Genomic DNA, 18,173 nt, shown 5'->3' with positions numbered 1-18,173 from the left:
GACACTAGCTCTGCCCCATTCCTGCCAAGGAGCATGTACACCCTGTTTATTCCTCGAGTCAACTCAGATTTTCTTTTTCCATGGTGTCTACCATGTTCTCACTGGATGCATACATTTTACAAAAGGAACCTTCAGTTCCACCTGATTCACAAATTTCAAACAAATAATTGTTTGCTGTTTTATTTCCTGATTTCTTTAAAAGCTTATGAATCTTTTCAGTTCAATGGTTCTCGGTGCATATGTAACATTCAGTACTTTTTCTTCTATTCGTTTCAGGGTCAGATTTACAGTTTCCAATCTTATTTTTGTCTTTTGTTTGCAGTTTGGAATGTTCTGTGGTTTTTCCTTTCATTGCTATATCTTTGTCATTCAACTAATTCTTCAGCTCTCTAGTCATTGAATAGAATCATAGAATTTACAGTGCAGAAGGAGGCCATTGAATTTACAGTGCAGAAGGAGGTCATTCAGCCCATTGAGTCTACACCTGCCCTTGGAAAGAGCACCCTACTTAAGCCCACACCTCCACCCTATCCCCATAACCCAGTAACAACACCTAACCTTTTTGGACACTAAGAGCAATTTAGAATGGCCAATCCACCTAACCTGCACATCTTTGGACTGTGTGAGGAAACTGGAGCACCCGGAGGAAACCCACGCAGACACGTGGAGAACATGCAGACTCTGCACAGACAGTGACCCAGACTGGGAATCGAACCCAGGTCCCTGGTGCTGTGAAGCAACAGTGCCGCCTGTTTCGTGTAGACTTTGGCTCCCTCCTGGAATATCGACCATTGCTGAGCCTCCTCTGCCAACTGGTTCTGCAGTCTTCCACTGATGTTGGGATCGAGGCTTATGTCCCGCGCTAGCTAAGACCCATTTGCATCCTCTTACCGAGCACTATATTCTCAGGGTCCTTGTGGTTCTGAAGTCCACTGGGCCAGGAATCAAGTGGGTGAGAATTGGTGCAGGTCTTGACAAGCGTGACCCTGATGTGGTGGGGCAAGGGGGTGAAGGGAGTTGCTACCAAAGTTCATATGCAACCCCCCCACACCCTCCCCCCCCCCCCCCCACAATGCAAGACCTGGTACCCATCCCCCCACCCCCCCACCTCTTCTATTGCCTAATTAATGAGACCTCAACCAGAGACCACCAAATTAAAGAGACTCCTACCAGAGACCTCCTAATTAAAGAAAATTCCCCCTCCCAAGCAGAAGAGAGACCCCTGCATGGAAGACCCCCCCCCCCCCCCCCCCCCACCCGCCTCACCCAGAAGAGAGATCCTTGTCTCGAAGCCCCCTAGAAGACAGATCCCTGTCTGGAAGCCAGAGGGCAGTCCAGACAGAGGCAGTAAAAAATACCACTGCTTTAAAACTCACTTATGCAGTCCACCTGCCGTCTCAGGCACATGAAGCAGCACCAGTCAATTCCTGGAAAGAGAAAAACAATCAGCTGGGTTTGAACCTCCTCAAATCTTTGATCTAAAGCCATTCATTCATTTCTCTGTGATATTGATTTTACTAGACTGAGATTGACAGCTTCCGCAAACACCCAGCAGTCTGCATTGTTTCATTCATCTCCCTTCAGGCTTGAGTGACTTTGAAGTAGTCAGCTGTGAAACTACCCACAAACATTTATAAACATCAAGCTATGATTGATAGCTTCTGGCCACATGAAAGGGAGTTAGGTGCTTTCTGTTAGTTTCACAGCTGACTACTTCAAAGTCATTCAAGCATGAAAGGAGATGAATGCTAGCAGTGCTAGCCACAGTGCCGCCCCTAATGTATGTTCAGTGTATTTTTGAGAGGTAGCTCAGGCAGAATCATCTGTATTGTTCTGAGGTTTTGCAAACATAGAAAATAGGAGCAGGAGGAGGGCATTCTGCTCGCCATTCATTATCATAGATTATCATAGATTTTAAAGTGCAGAAGGAGGCCATTTGGCCTATTGCGTCTGCACCGGATCTTGGGAAGAGCACCCTACTCAAGCCCACACCTCCACCCTATCCCCATAACCCAGTAACCCCACCCAACACTAAGGACAATTTTGGACATTAAGGGCAGTTTAGCATGGTCAGTCCACCTAACCTGCACATCTTTAGACTGTGGGGGGAAACTTGTGCTAACCACTATGCTACCATGCTGCCCAATGATCATGGCTGATGATCCAACTCAATAGCCTGACACCCGTCTTCCCCCCGTTCCCCCATATCCTTTGATCCTCTTCGTCCCAAGTGCTATATCCAACTTCTTCTTGAAAACAATATAGCATTTGTTGATTCATAGCCTGAGTCATAGACTGATGGATTGTATAATCAGCCCATCTACTGACAGTCATGTTGCGGGGTCAGTGTGGTGGTTTGGGAACATAGCACATTGACCTCTTTGACCTCTCGGCATGCTGATCCAAATATTGGGCAATTAAAGATGCAACCCATTTATAGGAGACACTAATACGAGTAAACCAGGACAGAATATCTGGCATAAAATGGAGTATGTAACAATTTCCTTCAATTACAGCAATTCTGTGCCACACCCTCCTTGCTGCTGTATTCAACATCTGTACAGAAAATGGGCAATAGTCGACTTTAAGAGAGTGAACCCTTTAACAACTATTATTATACCATTCATTGAACCCCCAGCATGCTCCCAGATCATCGCGGGATTGCATGAAAAGGGAATTGTTTGCTTTGTTCTAAAATATTCTATCCCGACTATTAACTGTTTATTGTTATATTCCAAGGCCATCAAGATAAACTTGGCGTTGCAGAGACCAAGCTTCTTCATACACTGCATTGGATGCTGCTGGATGCCCCTTTTGAATGCAGCAATGAGACTACAACTGCCTTTGGTACTGGAAGAGGAGGGTCCAGCTGGTCTGGGAGCAGCAGTGCTTTTGTTCACCAGGTGGAGAATCGTGGATCCCCAGGCCAGCCTGGGCAAGGTAGTGTCACAGAAGAGGAGGAGCATACAAGACCCAAGCTCTTTACAAATTCAATGGCCACTGTAGAATTGTTTGTCTTCTTGTTTGCACCTCTTATCCACAGAATTAAGGTACATTTCATAAATTTCTTGAATCTTGTACTTTTTAGTTATTTTGAAAATTAGCATATTTATTGAGCTAATTCATAACTGAAGACATTAGTGTATAAAATTAAAGCGCATGTGATTAGGGGTAGTGTATTGAGATGGATAGAAAACTGGTTGGAAGACAGGATACAAAGAGTACGAATTAACGGGTTCCAAATGGCAGACAGTGACTGCAGGGATCGGTGCTGGGACCCTAGCTATTCACATTATATATTAATGATTTGAATGACGGAAGTAAATGTATTATCTCCAAATTTGCTGATGACACAAAATTGAGCTGTGAGGAGGATACAGAGATCCTTCAGTGCGATTTGTCCTCCTTCAGAGTGAGTAAGCCGGGTGGGAGGGATCTTTGATTATGCTGCCCGCTTTCCCCCGGCAGCGGGAGGTGTAGATGGAGTCTATGGACTCCATCTACACCTCCCGCTGCCTGGGGAAAGCAGGCAGCATAATCAAATATCCCTCCCACCTAGCTTACTCACTCTTCCAACTTCTTCCATCGGGCAGGAGATACAGAAGTCTGAGAACACACAAACAGACTCAAAAACAGCTTCTTCCCAACTGTCACCAGACTCCTAAATGACCCTCTTATTGACTGACCTCATTAACACTACACCCTGTATGCTTCATCCAATGCCAGTGCTTATATAGTTACATTGTATATCTTGTGTTGCCCTATTATGTATTTTCTTTTATTCCCTTTTCTTCCCATGTACTGAATGATCTGTTGAGCTGCTCGCAGAAAAATACTTTTCACTGTACCTCGGTACACGTGACAATAAACAAATCCAATCCAATCCAATTTGGACAAGTTGAGTGAGAGGGCAATGGCAGATGCAGTATAATTTGAATAAATGTGAGGTTATCCACTTTGGTAACAAAAACAGGAAGGCAGTTTATTATCTGGATGGCCATAAAATAAGGAGAGGGGAATGTGCAACAAGACCTGGGTATCCTCATACATCAGTGCCTGAAGGTAATCATGCAGATGCAGCAGTCGGTAAAGAAGGCAGTAAAGAAGGTAAATGGTATGTTGGCCTTCATAGCGAGAGGATTCAAGTCCAAGGAGCAGGAATGTCTTACTGCAATTGTATAGGGCCTTGACGAGGCCACACGTGGAATATTGTGTGCAGTTGTGGTCTCCTTATCTGAGGAAGGATGTTCTTGCTTTCGAGGGAGTGCAGCGAAGGTTTATCAGACTGATTCCTTGGATGACACGACACATGTATGAGGAATGATTGAGTTGGTTAGGATTGTATTCACTGGAGTTCACAAGAATGAGGGATCTCATAGAAACCAACAAAAATTCAAACAGTACAAGACAGGGTGAATGCAGGAAGGATGGTGAGGGTGTCCAGAACCCTGGTCACAGTTTGAGGATATGGGGTAAATCATTTAGGACAGCGATGAGGAGATATTTCTTCACCCAGAGAGCGGTGAGACTGTGGAATTCGTTACCATGGAAAGTAGTTGAGGCCAAAACATTGCGGGCCGGATTCTCTGCTGGCCGACGTCGAAATCGGGAACTGCGCTTGAGCGGAGAATCGGTTCCGATGCCAAAATCGTGGCAGACACCAATTTGATGCAAATCGCAATTCTCCATCACCTCGAGAACGGCATCAATGTGCTCCGGAATGCACGTATAGTAGATGGATTCTTCATAGAGCAGGAAAATGTAGGGCGAGAGATGACAACTCTTAAATTTTGAAGTGTTTTGATACGGTAAATAAGGAGAAATGTTTTCCAGTGGAGAGATGGGTTTGTAACCAAAGGACACAGATCTAAGATAATTGCCAAAAGAACGAGAGCGAAGATGATTTTTTTTTCTACATAATGAGTTATGATCTGGGATGTATTGCCACACAGGGTTATGGAAGCACCTTAATATGTCTAGCAGATTTGAGACACAACAAACTGTGCAATTTTACTTATACCCAGTCACGTAGAAGACAAATTTTTTGTGTTCAGTCAAATTTGTGTTGAAATCTGGAGCACCACTGTGCATGGCTGAGCATATGTATGAGCCAGCATGAGAACAGTGCAAGTTTCGAGGAAACTGGAGCACAGAGCAGCCAAATCATAATGAGACTCTAAAACCAATACAATTTCCAAGAAATTTGAGTTGCCTCAGACAGTGATCCAGTTTGAATCGTGTGATGTAGTGGTTATTGCCACTGGACTACTAATCCAGAGGCCTAGGTTAATGTTCTGGAGATATGCGTTCAATCCCACCGTGGCAGCTAGTGAAATATGAATTAAATTAGTAATTCTGGAATTGAAAATTAGTCTTAGTAATGGCTTTAAAACTATCATTGATTGTCATTTAAAAAAAAATCTGGTTCACTAATGTCTTTCAGGAAATTTGTCAGCAGGGGCAGCAGGGTAGCATGGTGGTTAGCATAAATGCTTCACAGCTCCAGGGTCCCAGGTTCGATTCCCGGCTGGGTCACTGTCTGTGTGGAGTCTGCACATCCTCCCCCTGTGTGCGTGGGTTTCCTCCGGGTGCTCCGGTTTCCTCCCACAGTCCAAAGATGTGCGGGTTAGGTGGATTGGCCATGCTAAATTGCCCGTAGTGTCCTAATAAAAGTAAGGTTAAGGGGGGGGTTGTTGGGTTACGGGTATAGGGTGGATACGTGGGTTTGAGTAGGGTGATCATGGCTCGGCACAACATTGAGGGCCGAAGGGCCTGTTCTGTGCTGTACTGTTCTATGTTCTATGTTCTATGTTACCTGATCTGGCCTACATGTGACTCCAACATTGTGATTGACTCTCTGAATCGTGTATTCAGATCGTGTTTTCTGGATCCTTAAGGGGGAGGGGGAGCAGCCCCAAGTCGTGGTCCACATAGGTACCAACGACATAGGTAGGAAAAGGGATAGGGATGTAACACAGGAATTCAGAGAGCGAGGGTGGAAACTTAGATCCAGGACAAACAGAGTTATTATCTCTGGGTTGTTACCCGTGCCACCTGCTAGTGAGTCGAGGAATAGGGAGAGAGAGCAGTTGAACACGTGGCTGCAGGGATGGTGCAGGAGGGAGGGTTTCAGATTCTTGGATAATTGGGGCTCATTCTGGGGTAGGTAGGACCTCTACAAATGGGATGGTCTACACCTGGACCAGAGGGGTACTAATATCCTGGGGGGGAAGTTTGCTAATCCTCTTTGGGAGGGTTTAAACTAGTTCAGCAGGGGATTGGGAACCTGAAATGTAGCTCCAGTACACAAGAGGTTGAGAGTAGTGAGGCCATGAGTAAGGTTTCAAAGTTGCAGGAGTGTACCGGCAGGAAGGAAGGTGGTTTAAAGTGCATCTACTTCAAACCCAGGAGCATCCGGAGTAAGGTGGGTGATGATGCGGCATGGGTTGGTACCTGGGACTTCGATGTTGTGGCTATTTAGGAGACATGGATAGAGCAGGGAGAGGAATGGTTGTTGCAGGTGCCAGGGTTTAGATATTTCAGTAAGCTCAGGGAAGGTGGTAAGAGAGGGGGAGGGGTGGCATTGAAATGAAAAATGAAATGAAAATCGCTTATTGTCACGAGTAGGCTTCAATGAAGTTACTGTGAAAAGCCCCTAGTCGCCACATTCCGGCGCCTGTCCGGGGAGGCTGGTACGGGAATCGAACCGTGCTGCTGGCCTGCTTGGTCTGCTTTACAAGCCAGCGATTTAGCCTTGTGAGCTAAACCAGCCCCATTGTTAGTCAAGGACAATATTACGGTGGCTGAAAGGACGTTTGATGAGGACTCGAATACCGAGGTAGTATGGGCTGAGTTTAGAAACAGGAAAGGAGAGGTCACCCTGTTAGGGGTTTTCTATAGGCCTCCGAAAAGTTCCAGAGATGTAGAGGAAAGGATTGCAAAGATGATTCTGGATAGGAGCGAAAGTAACAGAGTAGTTGTTATAGGGGACTTTAACTTTCCAATTATTCGCTGGAAAGACTATAGTTCGAGTACTTTAGATGCGTCCGTTTTTGTCCAATGTGTGCAGGAGGGTTTCCTGACGCAGTATGTAGATAGGCCAACGAGAGGCAAGGCCGTATTGGATTTGGTACTGGGCAATGAACCAGGACAGGTGTTAGATTTGGAGGTAGGTGAACACTTTGGTGATAGTGACCACAATTCGATTACATTTACTTTAGTGATGGAAAGGGATAGGTATATACCGCAAGGCAAGAGTCATATCTGGGGGAAAGGCAATTATGGTGCGATGAGGCAAGACTTAGGATGCATCGGCTGGAGAAGAAAACTGCATGGGATGGGCACAATGGAAATGTGGAGCATGTTCAAGGAACAGCTACTGTGTGTTCTTGATAAGTATGTACCTGTCAGGCAGGGAGGAAATGGTCGAGCGAGGGAACCATGGTTTACTAAAGCAGTTGAAACACTTGTCAAGAGGAAGAAGGAGGCTTATGTAATGATGAGACGTGATGGTTCAGTTAGGGCGCTTGAGAGTTACAAGTTAGCTAGGAAGGCTCTAAAGAGAGAGCTAAGAAGAGCCAGGAGGGGACATGAGAAGTCTTTGGCAGGTAGGATCAAGGATAACCCTAATGCTTTCTATAGCTATGTCAGGAATAAAAGAATGACTAGGGTAAAAGTAGGGCCAGTCAAGGACAGTAGTGGGAAGTTGTGCGTGGAGTCCGAGGAGATAGGAGAGGTGCTAAATGAGTATTTTTCGTCAGTATTCACACAGGAAAAAGACAATGGGCGAAATTCTCCGACCCCCAGCAGGGTCGGAGAATCGCCTGGGGGCGCCTAAAATCCCGCCCCCACCGTGGCAGAGATTCTCCGCCACCCTGGAAGTGGCGGCGGCGGAATCTCGCCACTCCGATCGGAGAGGCCCCTGCGGTGATTCTCCGGCCCGGATGGACCGAAGTCCCGCCACTGGGAGGCCTCTCCCGCCGCCGAGGTTTAAACCACCTCTGGAACGGCGGGCTCAGCGGCGCGAGCAGGCCCCCGGGGTCCTGGGGGGGCGGGGGGGGGCGATCGAACCCGGGGGGATGCCTCCACGGTGGCCTGGCCCGCGTTCGGGGCCCCCCGCTCAGACTCCGGGCCAGTGCCCTGGCTGCACTATTTTCCTCCGCGCCCGCCACGGCGAAGCGGAAGAGAACCCCACATCGCGCATGCGCCGGCAGTGACGTCAGCGGCCAGCTGCCGCTGACGTCACTGCCGGCGCATGCGCCGACCGGCGAAAGCCTTTCGGCCAGCACCGCTGCCGGGGGCGCCGGTTTTTTGCGCCGGTCTTCTGGTGGCAACCGCTCCGTCGCGGGGCTGGCCCCCATAGGTGGGGAGAATTCCCCACCTTTGGGGAGGCGCGACCCCTGAGTGGTTGGCGCCACTCCCCTACTCCGGGACCCTCCGTCACGCCGGGTAGGGGAGAATGCCGCCCAATGTTGTCGAGGAGAATACTGAGATACAGGCTACTAGACTAGAAGGGCTTGAGGTTCATAAGGAGGAGGTGTTAGCGATTCTGGAAAGTGTTAAAATAGTTAAGTCCCCAGGGCCGGATAGGATTTATTCTAGGATTCTCTGGGAAGGTAGGGAAGAGATTGCTGAGCCTTTGGCTTTGATCTTTAAGTCATCTTTGTCTTCAGGAATAGTGCCAGAAGACTGGAGGATAGCAAATGTTGTCCCCTTGTTCAAGAAGGGGAGTAGAGACAACCCCGGTAACTATAGACCAGTGAGCTTACTTCTGTTGTGGGCAAAGTCTTGGAAAGGTTTATAAGAGATAGGATGTATAATCATCTGGAAAGGAATAATTTGATTAGAGATAGTCAACATGGTTTTGTGAAGGGTAGGTCATGCCTCACAAACCTTATTGAGTTCTTTGAGAAGGTGACCAAACAGGTGGATAAGGGTAAAGCAGTTGGTGTGGTGTATATGGATTTCAGTAAAGCGTTTGATAAGGTTCCCCGCGGTAGGCTATTGCAGAAAATACGGAGGCATAGGATTCAGGGTGATTTAGCAGTTTGGATCAGAAATTGGCTAGCTGGAAGAAGACAAAGGGTGGTGGTTGATGGGAAATGTTCAGACTGGTGTCCAGTTACTAGTGGTGTACCACGAGGATCTGTTTTGGGGCCACTGCTGTTTGTCATTTTTATAAATGACCTGGAGGAGGGCGTAGAAGGATGGGTGAGTAAATTTGTAGATTACACAAAAGTCGGTGGAGTTGTGGACAGTGCAGAAAGATGTTACAGAGGGACATAGATAAGCTGCAGAGCTGGGCTGACAGGTGGCAAATGGAGTTTAATGCAGAAAAGTGTGAGGTGATTCATTTTGGAAGGAATAACAGGAAGACAGAGTACTGGGCTAATGGTAAGATTCTTGGTAGTGTGGGCGAGCAGAGAGATCTCGGTGTCCATGTCCATAGATCCCTGAAAGTTGCCACCCAGGTTGAGAGGGTTGTTAAGAAGGCGTACGGTGTGTTAGCTTTTATTGGTAGAGGAATTGAGTTTCGGAGCTATGAGGTCATGTTGCAGTTGTACATAACTCTGGTGCGGCCGCATTTGGAGTATTGCATGCAGTTCTGGTCGCCGCATTATAGGAAGGATGTGGAAGCATTGGAAAGGGTGCAGAGGAGATTTACCAGGATGTTGCCTGGTATGGAGGGCAAATCTTATGAGGGACTTGAGGCTGTTTTCGTTAAGAGAAGAAGGTTAAGAGGTGACTTAATTGAGGCATACAAGATGATCAGAGGGTTAGATAGGGTGGACAGTGAGAGCCTTTTTCCTCGGATGGTGATGTCCAGCATGAGGGGCCATAGCTTTAAATTGAGGGGAGATAGATATAGGACAGATGTCAGAGGTAGGTTCTTTACTCAGAGAGTAGTAAGGGCGTGGAATGCCCTGCCTGCAACAGTAGTGGACTCGCCAACACTAAATGCATTCAAATGGTCATTGGATAGGCACATGGATGATAAGGGAATAGCGTAGATGGGCTTTAGCGGGGTTTCACAGGTCGGCGCAACATCAAGGGCCGAAGGGCCTGTACTGCGCTGTAATGTTCTATGTTCTATGAAACTGCCATCTGAAATGGCCCGACAGGCCAAGGGCAATTATGGATGGGCAACACATTCTGGCCTTGCAAATACACCCACATCTCATTAAAAACAAAATTGCCCATGATCCGTATTGAGCTTTGGAACATGGACTGGTGCTTCTTCCGAGTTGAAGGAAAAATTAACCTAGCGCACATAAAAGGTTTAAACAAAATTAATCCACAAGGATGAATCATTGAAGATTGGTTTCTTGTAAAACGGCAGAATTCATAGTTGGTTTTAATTAGCTGTGCATCAGTTATTTGCTGATAGTAGTTGCCTGAGGTACGTATGACCTGATCCAGTATGTGCCATCTTGTGATGCACAATCGAATTGAAAAAATATTCACTCTGAAAATCTGGGTGAAAATAGTCATTGATGAAAATGATTCTATTTGCATTAACAATCAAAAGTTGAACTAAATTTCCATAATATCAGTGAAACATGTCAACCGGTGCAATTGTGATTTAAGCATTTGAAATTGTTTGATTAAAATCCAGTTGGTTGTATGAAAATAATTTTCCACAATGTGTTTTTTTACTGTGTTTTCTTAGGAATCTGATCTCACTTTTCGCTTGGCGAGTGGTCTTGTGATCTGGCAACCAATGTGGGAGCACAAGCATCCTGAAGCACCTGCATTTACTGCTCTTGTAAAACCAATAAGGAATATTGTTACAGGTTAGAAAATCTTGACACTTATTTACACAATATATTTTTAAAGCACCTTCTCGCACCAAAACACCATGTAACTAAAAGATAACGACACGACTTAAAATATTTGTGTAAAATTCCTTTGCCCACTAATATGAGTGATCCCATTTAAAATAAAACGATGATTGCCACAATTGAAATAAACAAAGGGGTTCCATATGAATGGGTAAAACGTTTGTGCTAATATTTTGATTTCATTTGATTTGATTGTCACATGTACCGAAGTACAGTGAAAAGTATTTTTCAGCGGCGAGGGAACGTGCACAGTATGTACATAGTAGACAAACAGAATAATCAACGAGAACATTGACAAACGGTGATTGGTTGCAGTGCGGAACAAGGGGCCAAACAGCAAATACATGAGCAAGAGCAGCATAGGGTGTCGTGAATAGTGTGTAATTCTGTGTAATTTCAAGGACTAGTTCAAAAGTATTTGCAGTTTGCAATATCTCCATCTGTAATCACAGAGTTGGATATTTCTCTCACCTCCTATTCTATAATTTGAGCTGTAGATACATTTTTAAATTGATTGAGTTATTGATATTTATTGTCACATGCACTGAAGTACAGTGAAAAGTATTTTTCTGCAGCCAAGGGAACGTACACAGTGTGTACATAATAGACAAAAGAATAATCGGCAGAGTACATTCATAATGGTACATCAACAAATAGTGATTGGTTACAGTGCGGAACAAGGCCAAACAAGAGCAGCATTGGGTATCGTGAATAGTGTTCTTACAGGGAACAGATCAGTCCGAGGGAGAGTCGTTGAGGAGTCTAGTAACTGTGGGGAAAAAGCTGTTGCTATGTCCGGATGTGCGGGTCTTCAGATTTCTGTATCTTTTGACTGAGGGAGGGATCTGGAAGAGGGCAAAGCCTGGGATTAAGTGGTCTCTGACAATGCTGTCTGCCTTTCTGAGGCAGCGGGAGGTGTATACAGAATCAATGGGAGGATGGCAAGCTTGTGTGATGTACCACACGGGGAGTGGGCTGAGTTCACCACACAATGCAGGTTCTTGTGATCTTGGGCCAAGCAGTTGCCATACCAAGCAGTAATGCAGCCAGATAGGATGCCCTCTATGGCACATCTGTAGAAGTTTGAGAGAGTTGATACAGACATGCCGAATTTCTCTAGTTTCCGTAGGAAGTAGAGATGTTGTTGGGCTTTCTTGATTGTTGCATCAACGTGAGTAGACCAGGACAGACTGTTGGTGATGGTGACCCCCAAGCTATCGACCATCTCTACCCTGGAGCCATTGATGTTGACAGCGGGGTGGGGGTGGGAGGGGCGGGTGGGGGGTGGTGTCATGCTACGCTTCCTGAAGTCGATGATCAGTTCCTTGGTTTTACCAACATTTTGTTTTCGGTACTCCATGCAACCAAGTGAAATATATCCCTTGTGTGGTCTGATTCATCATTGTTTGAGATATGACCTACCACAGTCGGTATCATCTGAAAATGTATAGATTGAATTGGAGTTGAATCTTGCTACACAGTCCTGTGGGTGCAGAACGTACAGTAGAGGACTGAGTATACATCATTGCGGGGCCCTGATGTTGAGGGCTATTGTGGAGGAGGTGTTGTAACCTATCCTGACAGATTGCGGTCTGTTGGTGAGGCAGTCACGGATCCAGTTGCACAGGGAAGGGTCAAGTCCAAGGTTGCAGAGTTTGGTCATTAGTCTTGTTGGGATAATGGTGTTGAAGGCGGAACTGTAGTCTATGAACAGCAGTCTGACGTAGGTGTCCTTGTTGTTGAGGTGTTCGAGAGTGGACTGTAGGGCCAGAGAGATAGCGTCTGCTGTGGATCGATTGCCGCGGTAGGTGAACTGCAATGGATTGAGACCATCGGGGAGGCTGCCATTGATCCGTCTCATGACTAGCCGCTCGAAGCATTTCATGATAACATATGTCAGGGCCACCGGTTGGTAGTCGTTGAGGCACGCTACCTTGTTCTTCTTTGGTACTGGTATTATGGTGGTCTTCTTGAATCAAGTAGAGACCTCAGAGCGGAGAAGTGAAGTGTTGAAGATATCTGCGAATACACTCACCAGCTGGTCAGTGCAGACTCTGAGTGCTTGCCCAGGGACTCCGTCGGGGCCCGTCTCTTTCCGCGGGTTTACTTTCAAGAAGGCAGCTCTTACCTCTGAGGCTGTAATAGTGGGTATGGGTATGTCCAGGGCTGTTGGGGCGGGTGGCACTGATGTATTGGCTGACTGTTCAAAGTGAGCATTAAACTTGTTCAGTTCATTGGGAGGGATGTTCCAGCCCCAGAGATTCCACCTGGCCTTGCTTTGTAGTTTGTGATCTCATGTAAGCCCTGCCATAGATGTCTTGGGTTTGTGTCGTTGGCCTGGAACTCTAGTTTGATCCGGTATTGTCTTTTGGCGTCCCTGATGGCATTATGTAAGTCATACCTGGATTTCTTGTTTAGGTGGGCAGCACGGTAGCACAGTGGTTAGCACAGTTGCTTCACAGCTCCAGGGCCCCAGGTTCGATTCCTGACGTGGGTGACTGTGCAGTCTTCACGTTCTCCCCGTGTCTGCGTGGGTTTCCTCAGGGTGCTCCGGTTTCCTCCCACAGTCCAAAGATGTGCAGGTTGGGTTGATTGGCCAGGCTAAATTGCCCTTGGGTGAGGTGGGGTTGCTGGGTTATGGGGATAGGGTGGAGGTGTGGGCTTAAGTAGGGTGCTCTTTCCAAGAGCCGGTGCAGACTCGATGGGCCAAATGGTCTCCTTCTGCACTGTAAATTCTATGATAGGTCAGGATCATCAGACTTGAACGCCTCCAACCGGAACTTTAGCAGGGAGTGGACCTTTTGGTTGAGCCAGGGTTTCCGATTGGGGAACACCCGTATTGTCTTCTTTGGTACACAGTCCTCGACACACTTACTGATGAAATCTGTGACGGTGGTTGCGTACTCGTCCAGGTTAGCTGCTGTAGCCTTGAATATGGACCAATCCACAGACTCCAAGCAATCGCAGAGGATGTCCTCTGATGCCTTGGACCAGCACTGCATGGTTTTCTTGACTGGTTCAGCACGCTTGATTTGCTGTTTGTAAGCCGGAAGGAGGAGTACCGACTTATTTGGATTTGCCAAAGTGTAGTCAGGAATGGAGTGGTAGGCACCTTTGATGCTTGTGTATCAGTGGTCCAGGGTATTTGCACCTCTGGTGGGGCAGGATGTATGTTGAAGGAGTTTAGGTGGAGCCTTTCTGAGGTTGGCCTGGTTGAAGTCTCCAGCCATGATTGTCAGGGCTTCAGGGTGATTTTTGTCTTGGTTGTTGATGGTGGAGTGCAGTGCGTCAAGTGCTTTCTTCACTTCTGCCTGGGGTGGGATGTAGACTGCAGTGATGAGTACACAGGTGAATTCACGCGGGAGGCAGAAAGGACGACATTTCTCGGTCACATATTCTAGATCTGCGGAGCAGTGCACGCTAGAACCAGAAATTGGCAAACCAGAAATTGAATATTTGGTTTTCGACTGCAAAAATTCAGCTCCGTGGTGATTTCAGAGACATGTGTTATGGGCCAGGATTCAAAAAACTCCAAAGTATATAAATATATCATGACGTTCACCTGACCCACAACTTTTAATAGATTATGGTTATGGGGAGCACAAGGGCCTACTTTACAGGTGTGATGCAACAGAGATCTAAAGTACTTTTAAAACAAAACCATGATTATTTATGAATCCAGTTAACACTTTATAAATGCACAGTAAACGTCTTAACAACTGTCAACACCAATAATCCCCACAGATACAATATTCTATAAGTAACCCTTTATAACTTTCCTAACAACATCCAGAAGACCAAAAGACCCTTTTTACCGAAAGACAGCAGGTTTAAATTCTTTACAGAAACAGGTATTACTTTGAAATCCTCAAATGATCTGGAGGCAGTCTTTCGATTGTAGAGAGAGATCAATGCACCTTCTTGCTGTGACTGTAGCTTCTTCAACTCTGAAAACAAAACTAAAATATCCAGACACACACCAGTCTTTTTGCTCAAAGCGAAAGTAAAAGCAGAGTCACAGTTCATCTCCGCCCACGCACTGACATCCACTACAGATATTTGATAAACATTCATTTCTTAACGGTACTCTCACATGACACAGGGGAGCCAGTTGAGGTTTTAAAGAAGCAGATGTAGGATCTACATCAACCATTTTCGGCATGACCTGAACTGATCGTCATATTGTGGAGGGTGATAATGCATGTGGCCCATGGTTACATGGAAGGATGTGGAATGGGAAGATTGTGACATCAGTCAGTGTTTAATGCTGACTTGATGCTTGATCTCCATTTTAAATTTCACAGTTCCAGTTAACTCTCTTAAACATGCTCAGCTAAATATGTGTCCAGCTGCATAAGGGACCCACTCCCTCTGCATCCCATCTTCCCCCAGCTAGTGTTGTTAAACTGTCAGCAGAAGTATTAGGTTATTGCAGGATCTGTGAAATGTTGACTAAGTCAGCAGGAACTGTCATTGGATGTTTGAAAGATATTGTGCATGATCTAATGGAAATTAAACAGAATCCTGTGTCGAGCACGTTTAGCCGAGTGTTTACAGTGCTCGCAGTTGAGAAAGGCCCCGCTATCTCCAGGACTATGATGTATTTTGGGGTCACAGTGGGGAACGCCCTGCCAAGGCGGGTCTCGCCAGCAAATGCCACCCCACTCTCAAAACCCCCTAAGTCATTGAGCCCCCCACACCCCACATAATAAGGGCAGGGCACTACAGGCCAGATCCCTAGTGTGGGTTAGCAGTGCTACCTGGGCACCCTGACAGTACCAGGTTGGCACCCAATTGGCACTGCCAGGGTGCCAGGCTGGCAGTGCTCAGGTTGCATCAAGGGTGCTAGGGTACCACCCTGCCCAGAACCCAGCCACCCAGGGCATCCCGATCCCCAGTGAAACCAAGAAGACAAGGTGCTTGCAGAGGGAGGAGTGCTTTCATTATGATGCCTTACCCACTCGTGGCTTCAGGAAACATTTCTCTTACCTGCAACCAAACCAGAAAAAGTGTGTTCAGTGGTTGCATTTCACCAAAGGTGTGGTCACAGAACTGTACCACATTTTGGAACCTCAAGCAGGGAGAGGAAAATGCAACCAGTGGCAATCAAGGTGACCATGGGTCTGAATTTTTATCCCACGGATCCTTCCAAGCTGGTATAGGTGGCATTACCAATGTATTTTGGTTTACCCTACATTGCTGCATCTGGGAGGTTGAGAAGCAATGTATGTCAGGAAGGGGACTTAGTTGCGTTCTGTCTAAATAGAGAGAAGTAGAAGTAGTGGATACTTGGGTTTGCCAGGATAGTGGATTCTCTACGGTGCAAGAACCCTTTGGCTGCCTGCACATGGCTTTGTGGCCGTCACTTGCACATGTGCAAGTGTACCAACACCAAGAGAGGGAACCGCTCACTCAAAGTTCAAGTGCAGTCATACCCAGAATATTATGTTAATAAATGTAAATTATCCTGGCAGCAGTCAGAGTTCCTTCAACCCCACTGGTCCTCCGTTCCAGCCATTTTCAGCCACCACTTTTAACCAGAGGATGCTGCTTGGCGACAAGCGCTGATGACTCTCCTCCAGCATCCTAAAACATGAGGATAGTGCTCGTACAGTGAAAGCCATGTTCTAATAGGGAACGTTATAGGACTGGCCATTAGAATCCAGACAGGGATCTGCCGATTAATTTAAGGAGCAGCAATCTGATGTTATGCTCAAGGACAGCCAGCCCACGCTGTGGATGTGCTCCCTTCCTCCTTCTCCTGACCATTGAAACGCAGGGCAATGAGAACAAACATCAGGTTGTGGAAGTTGCAGAACACCACAAATTTGGATACCCATTCCCAGGAATACTGGAGGGCTCACCGCCTACAGCCTGCAATTACTCATGGTAGGGCCTGACAAAAGGGTACGGTGGCTTCTAAAATGGAAAAAGAGCAACAATGACGATTAATTAGGCAGCTGAGCCGGTTAGCTAGACAAACAAAACCGGATGCCAGTTTTGATGTTTTAGAACTGAGCACTAAAATGAAAGATCCTAAAGGTGAAGAAATTGTTCAAGCAAACAAAACACTGGCAAAATTAAAATTGGAGAATTGTGTTCTAAAATTTCCATCTTTAGGGGACAACTGAAACTTAGTGACCTATTTTATGCTAATCTCTGTAATGGCTTTCGAGTGCTTGAGGATTTATATTTTTTCTCCTGGGGGAAGAAAAGAAAATGTTGCCCTTTGGCATGGGAAACTATAAAGATATGAAGAGTGGTTAAAAAGTACATTGGCACAGAGACACTTGCATGAGTGGAGGCAGTAAGAAGTCTTACAACACCAGGTTAAAGCCCAACAGGTTTGTTTCAAACACCAGCTTTGGAGCACTGCTCCTTCCTCAGGTGAATACCTCTCCATTCACCTGAGGAAGGAACAGTGCTCCAAACTGGTGTTTGAAACAAAGCTGTTGGACTTTAACCTGGTGTTGTAAGACTTCTTACTGTGCTCACCCCAGTCCAACGCCGGCATCTCCACATCATGAGTGGAGGCAGTAGATATGTTTCTTTTATATCCAGGATCCTGACTGAAATTTTTAATGGAACAGAGTATTCGGGAACAGTACCTATAGAGTGTCACCTGGGCAATAGGTCCATTTAGGAGAATGTCTACTCTACAAAAAGCAACAATGAAAAGAGACTACCGATTGACATAGCGAGCTAAAAACAAACGCTAGAAAACAGGGAGATTGACCAGATCAAGTGGTCCTCCCCGTGTGTGCGTGGGTTTCCTCTGGGTGCTCCGGTTTCCTCCCACAGTCCAAAGATGTGCAGGTTAGGTGGATTGGCCATGATAAACTGCCCTTAGTGTCCAAAATTGCCCTTAGTGTTGGGTGGGGTTACTGGGTTATGGGGATAGGGTGGAGGTGTTAACCTTGGGTAGGGTGCTCTTTCCAGGAGCAGGTGCAGACTCGATGGGCCAAATGGCCTCCTTCTGCACTGTAAATTCTATGAAGTGGGTTCACAATAGTTACCAATTACCTGACTGTCTCACAAAAAAGCAGCTAGTTCGAAGAAGTAATTTGAAATTGTGAAAGTAGAGCAATTTTTTCTACAAGGAAGAGAATGTGAGAATGGATAATACAAAAGTGCAGTGGGGGTGGGGGGAACATAGAACATAGAACGATACAGCGCAGTACAGGCCCTTCGGCCCACGATGTTGCACCGACATGGGAAGTCAAAAACTAAAGGCCATCTAACCTACACTATGCCATTATCATCCATATGCTTATCCAATAAACTTTTAAATGCCCTCAATGTTGGCGAGTTCACTACTGTTGCAGGTAGGGC

General features: G+C 46.3%; 1 protein-coding gene across 11 annotated transcripts in view; it reads left to right on the top strand.

The window, feature by feature from the left end:
• LOC119960968 (protein unc-80 homolog) overlaps positions 1–18,173 on the top strand; it is a 475,408-nt gene that overhangs the window by 58,761 nt on the left and 398,474 nt on the right. For all 11 annotated transcript variants that reach the window (XM_038788541.1, XM_038788566.1, XM_038788560.1 and 8 more), the window contains exons 4-5: positions 2,740–3,050; positions 10,670–10,793. In XM_038788541.1, the coding sequence (XP_038644469.1) occupies positions 2,740–3,050; positions 10,670–10,793 (435 nt within the window). The remainder of the gene's footprint in view (positions 1–2,739; positions 3,051–10,669; positions 10,794–18,173) is intronic.

This window comes from Scyliorhinus canicula, chromosome 2 (assembly GCF_902713615.1).
Source record: "Scyliorhinus canicula chromosome 2, sScyCan1.1, whole genome shotgun sequence".
Taxonomy (NCBI): Eukaryota; Metazoa; Chordata; class Chondrichthyes; order Carcharhiniformes; family Scyliorhinidae; genus Scyliorhinus; species Scyliorhinus canicula.
The sequence above is the reverse complement of the archived record's forward strand: the minus strand, read 5'-3'. Positions and strand labels throughout refer to the sequence as shown.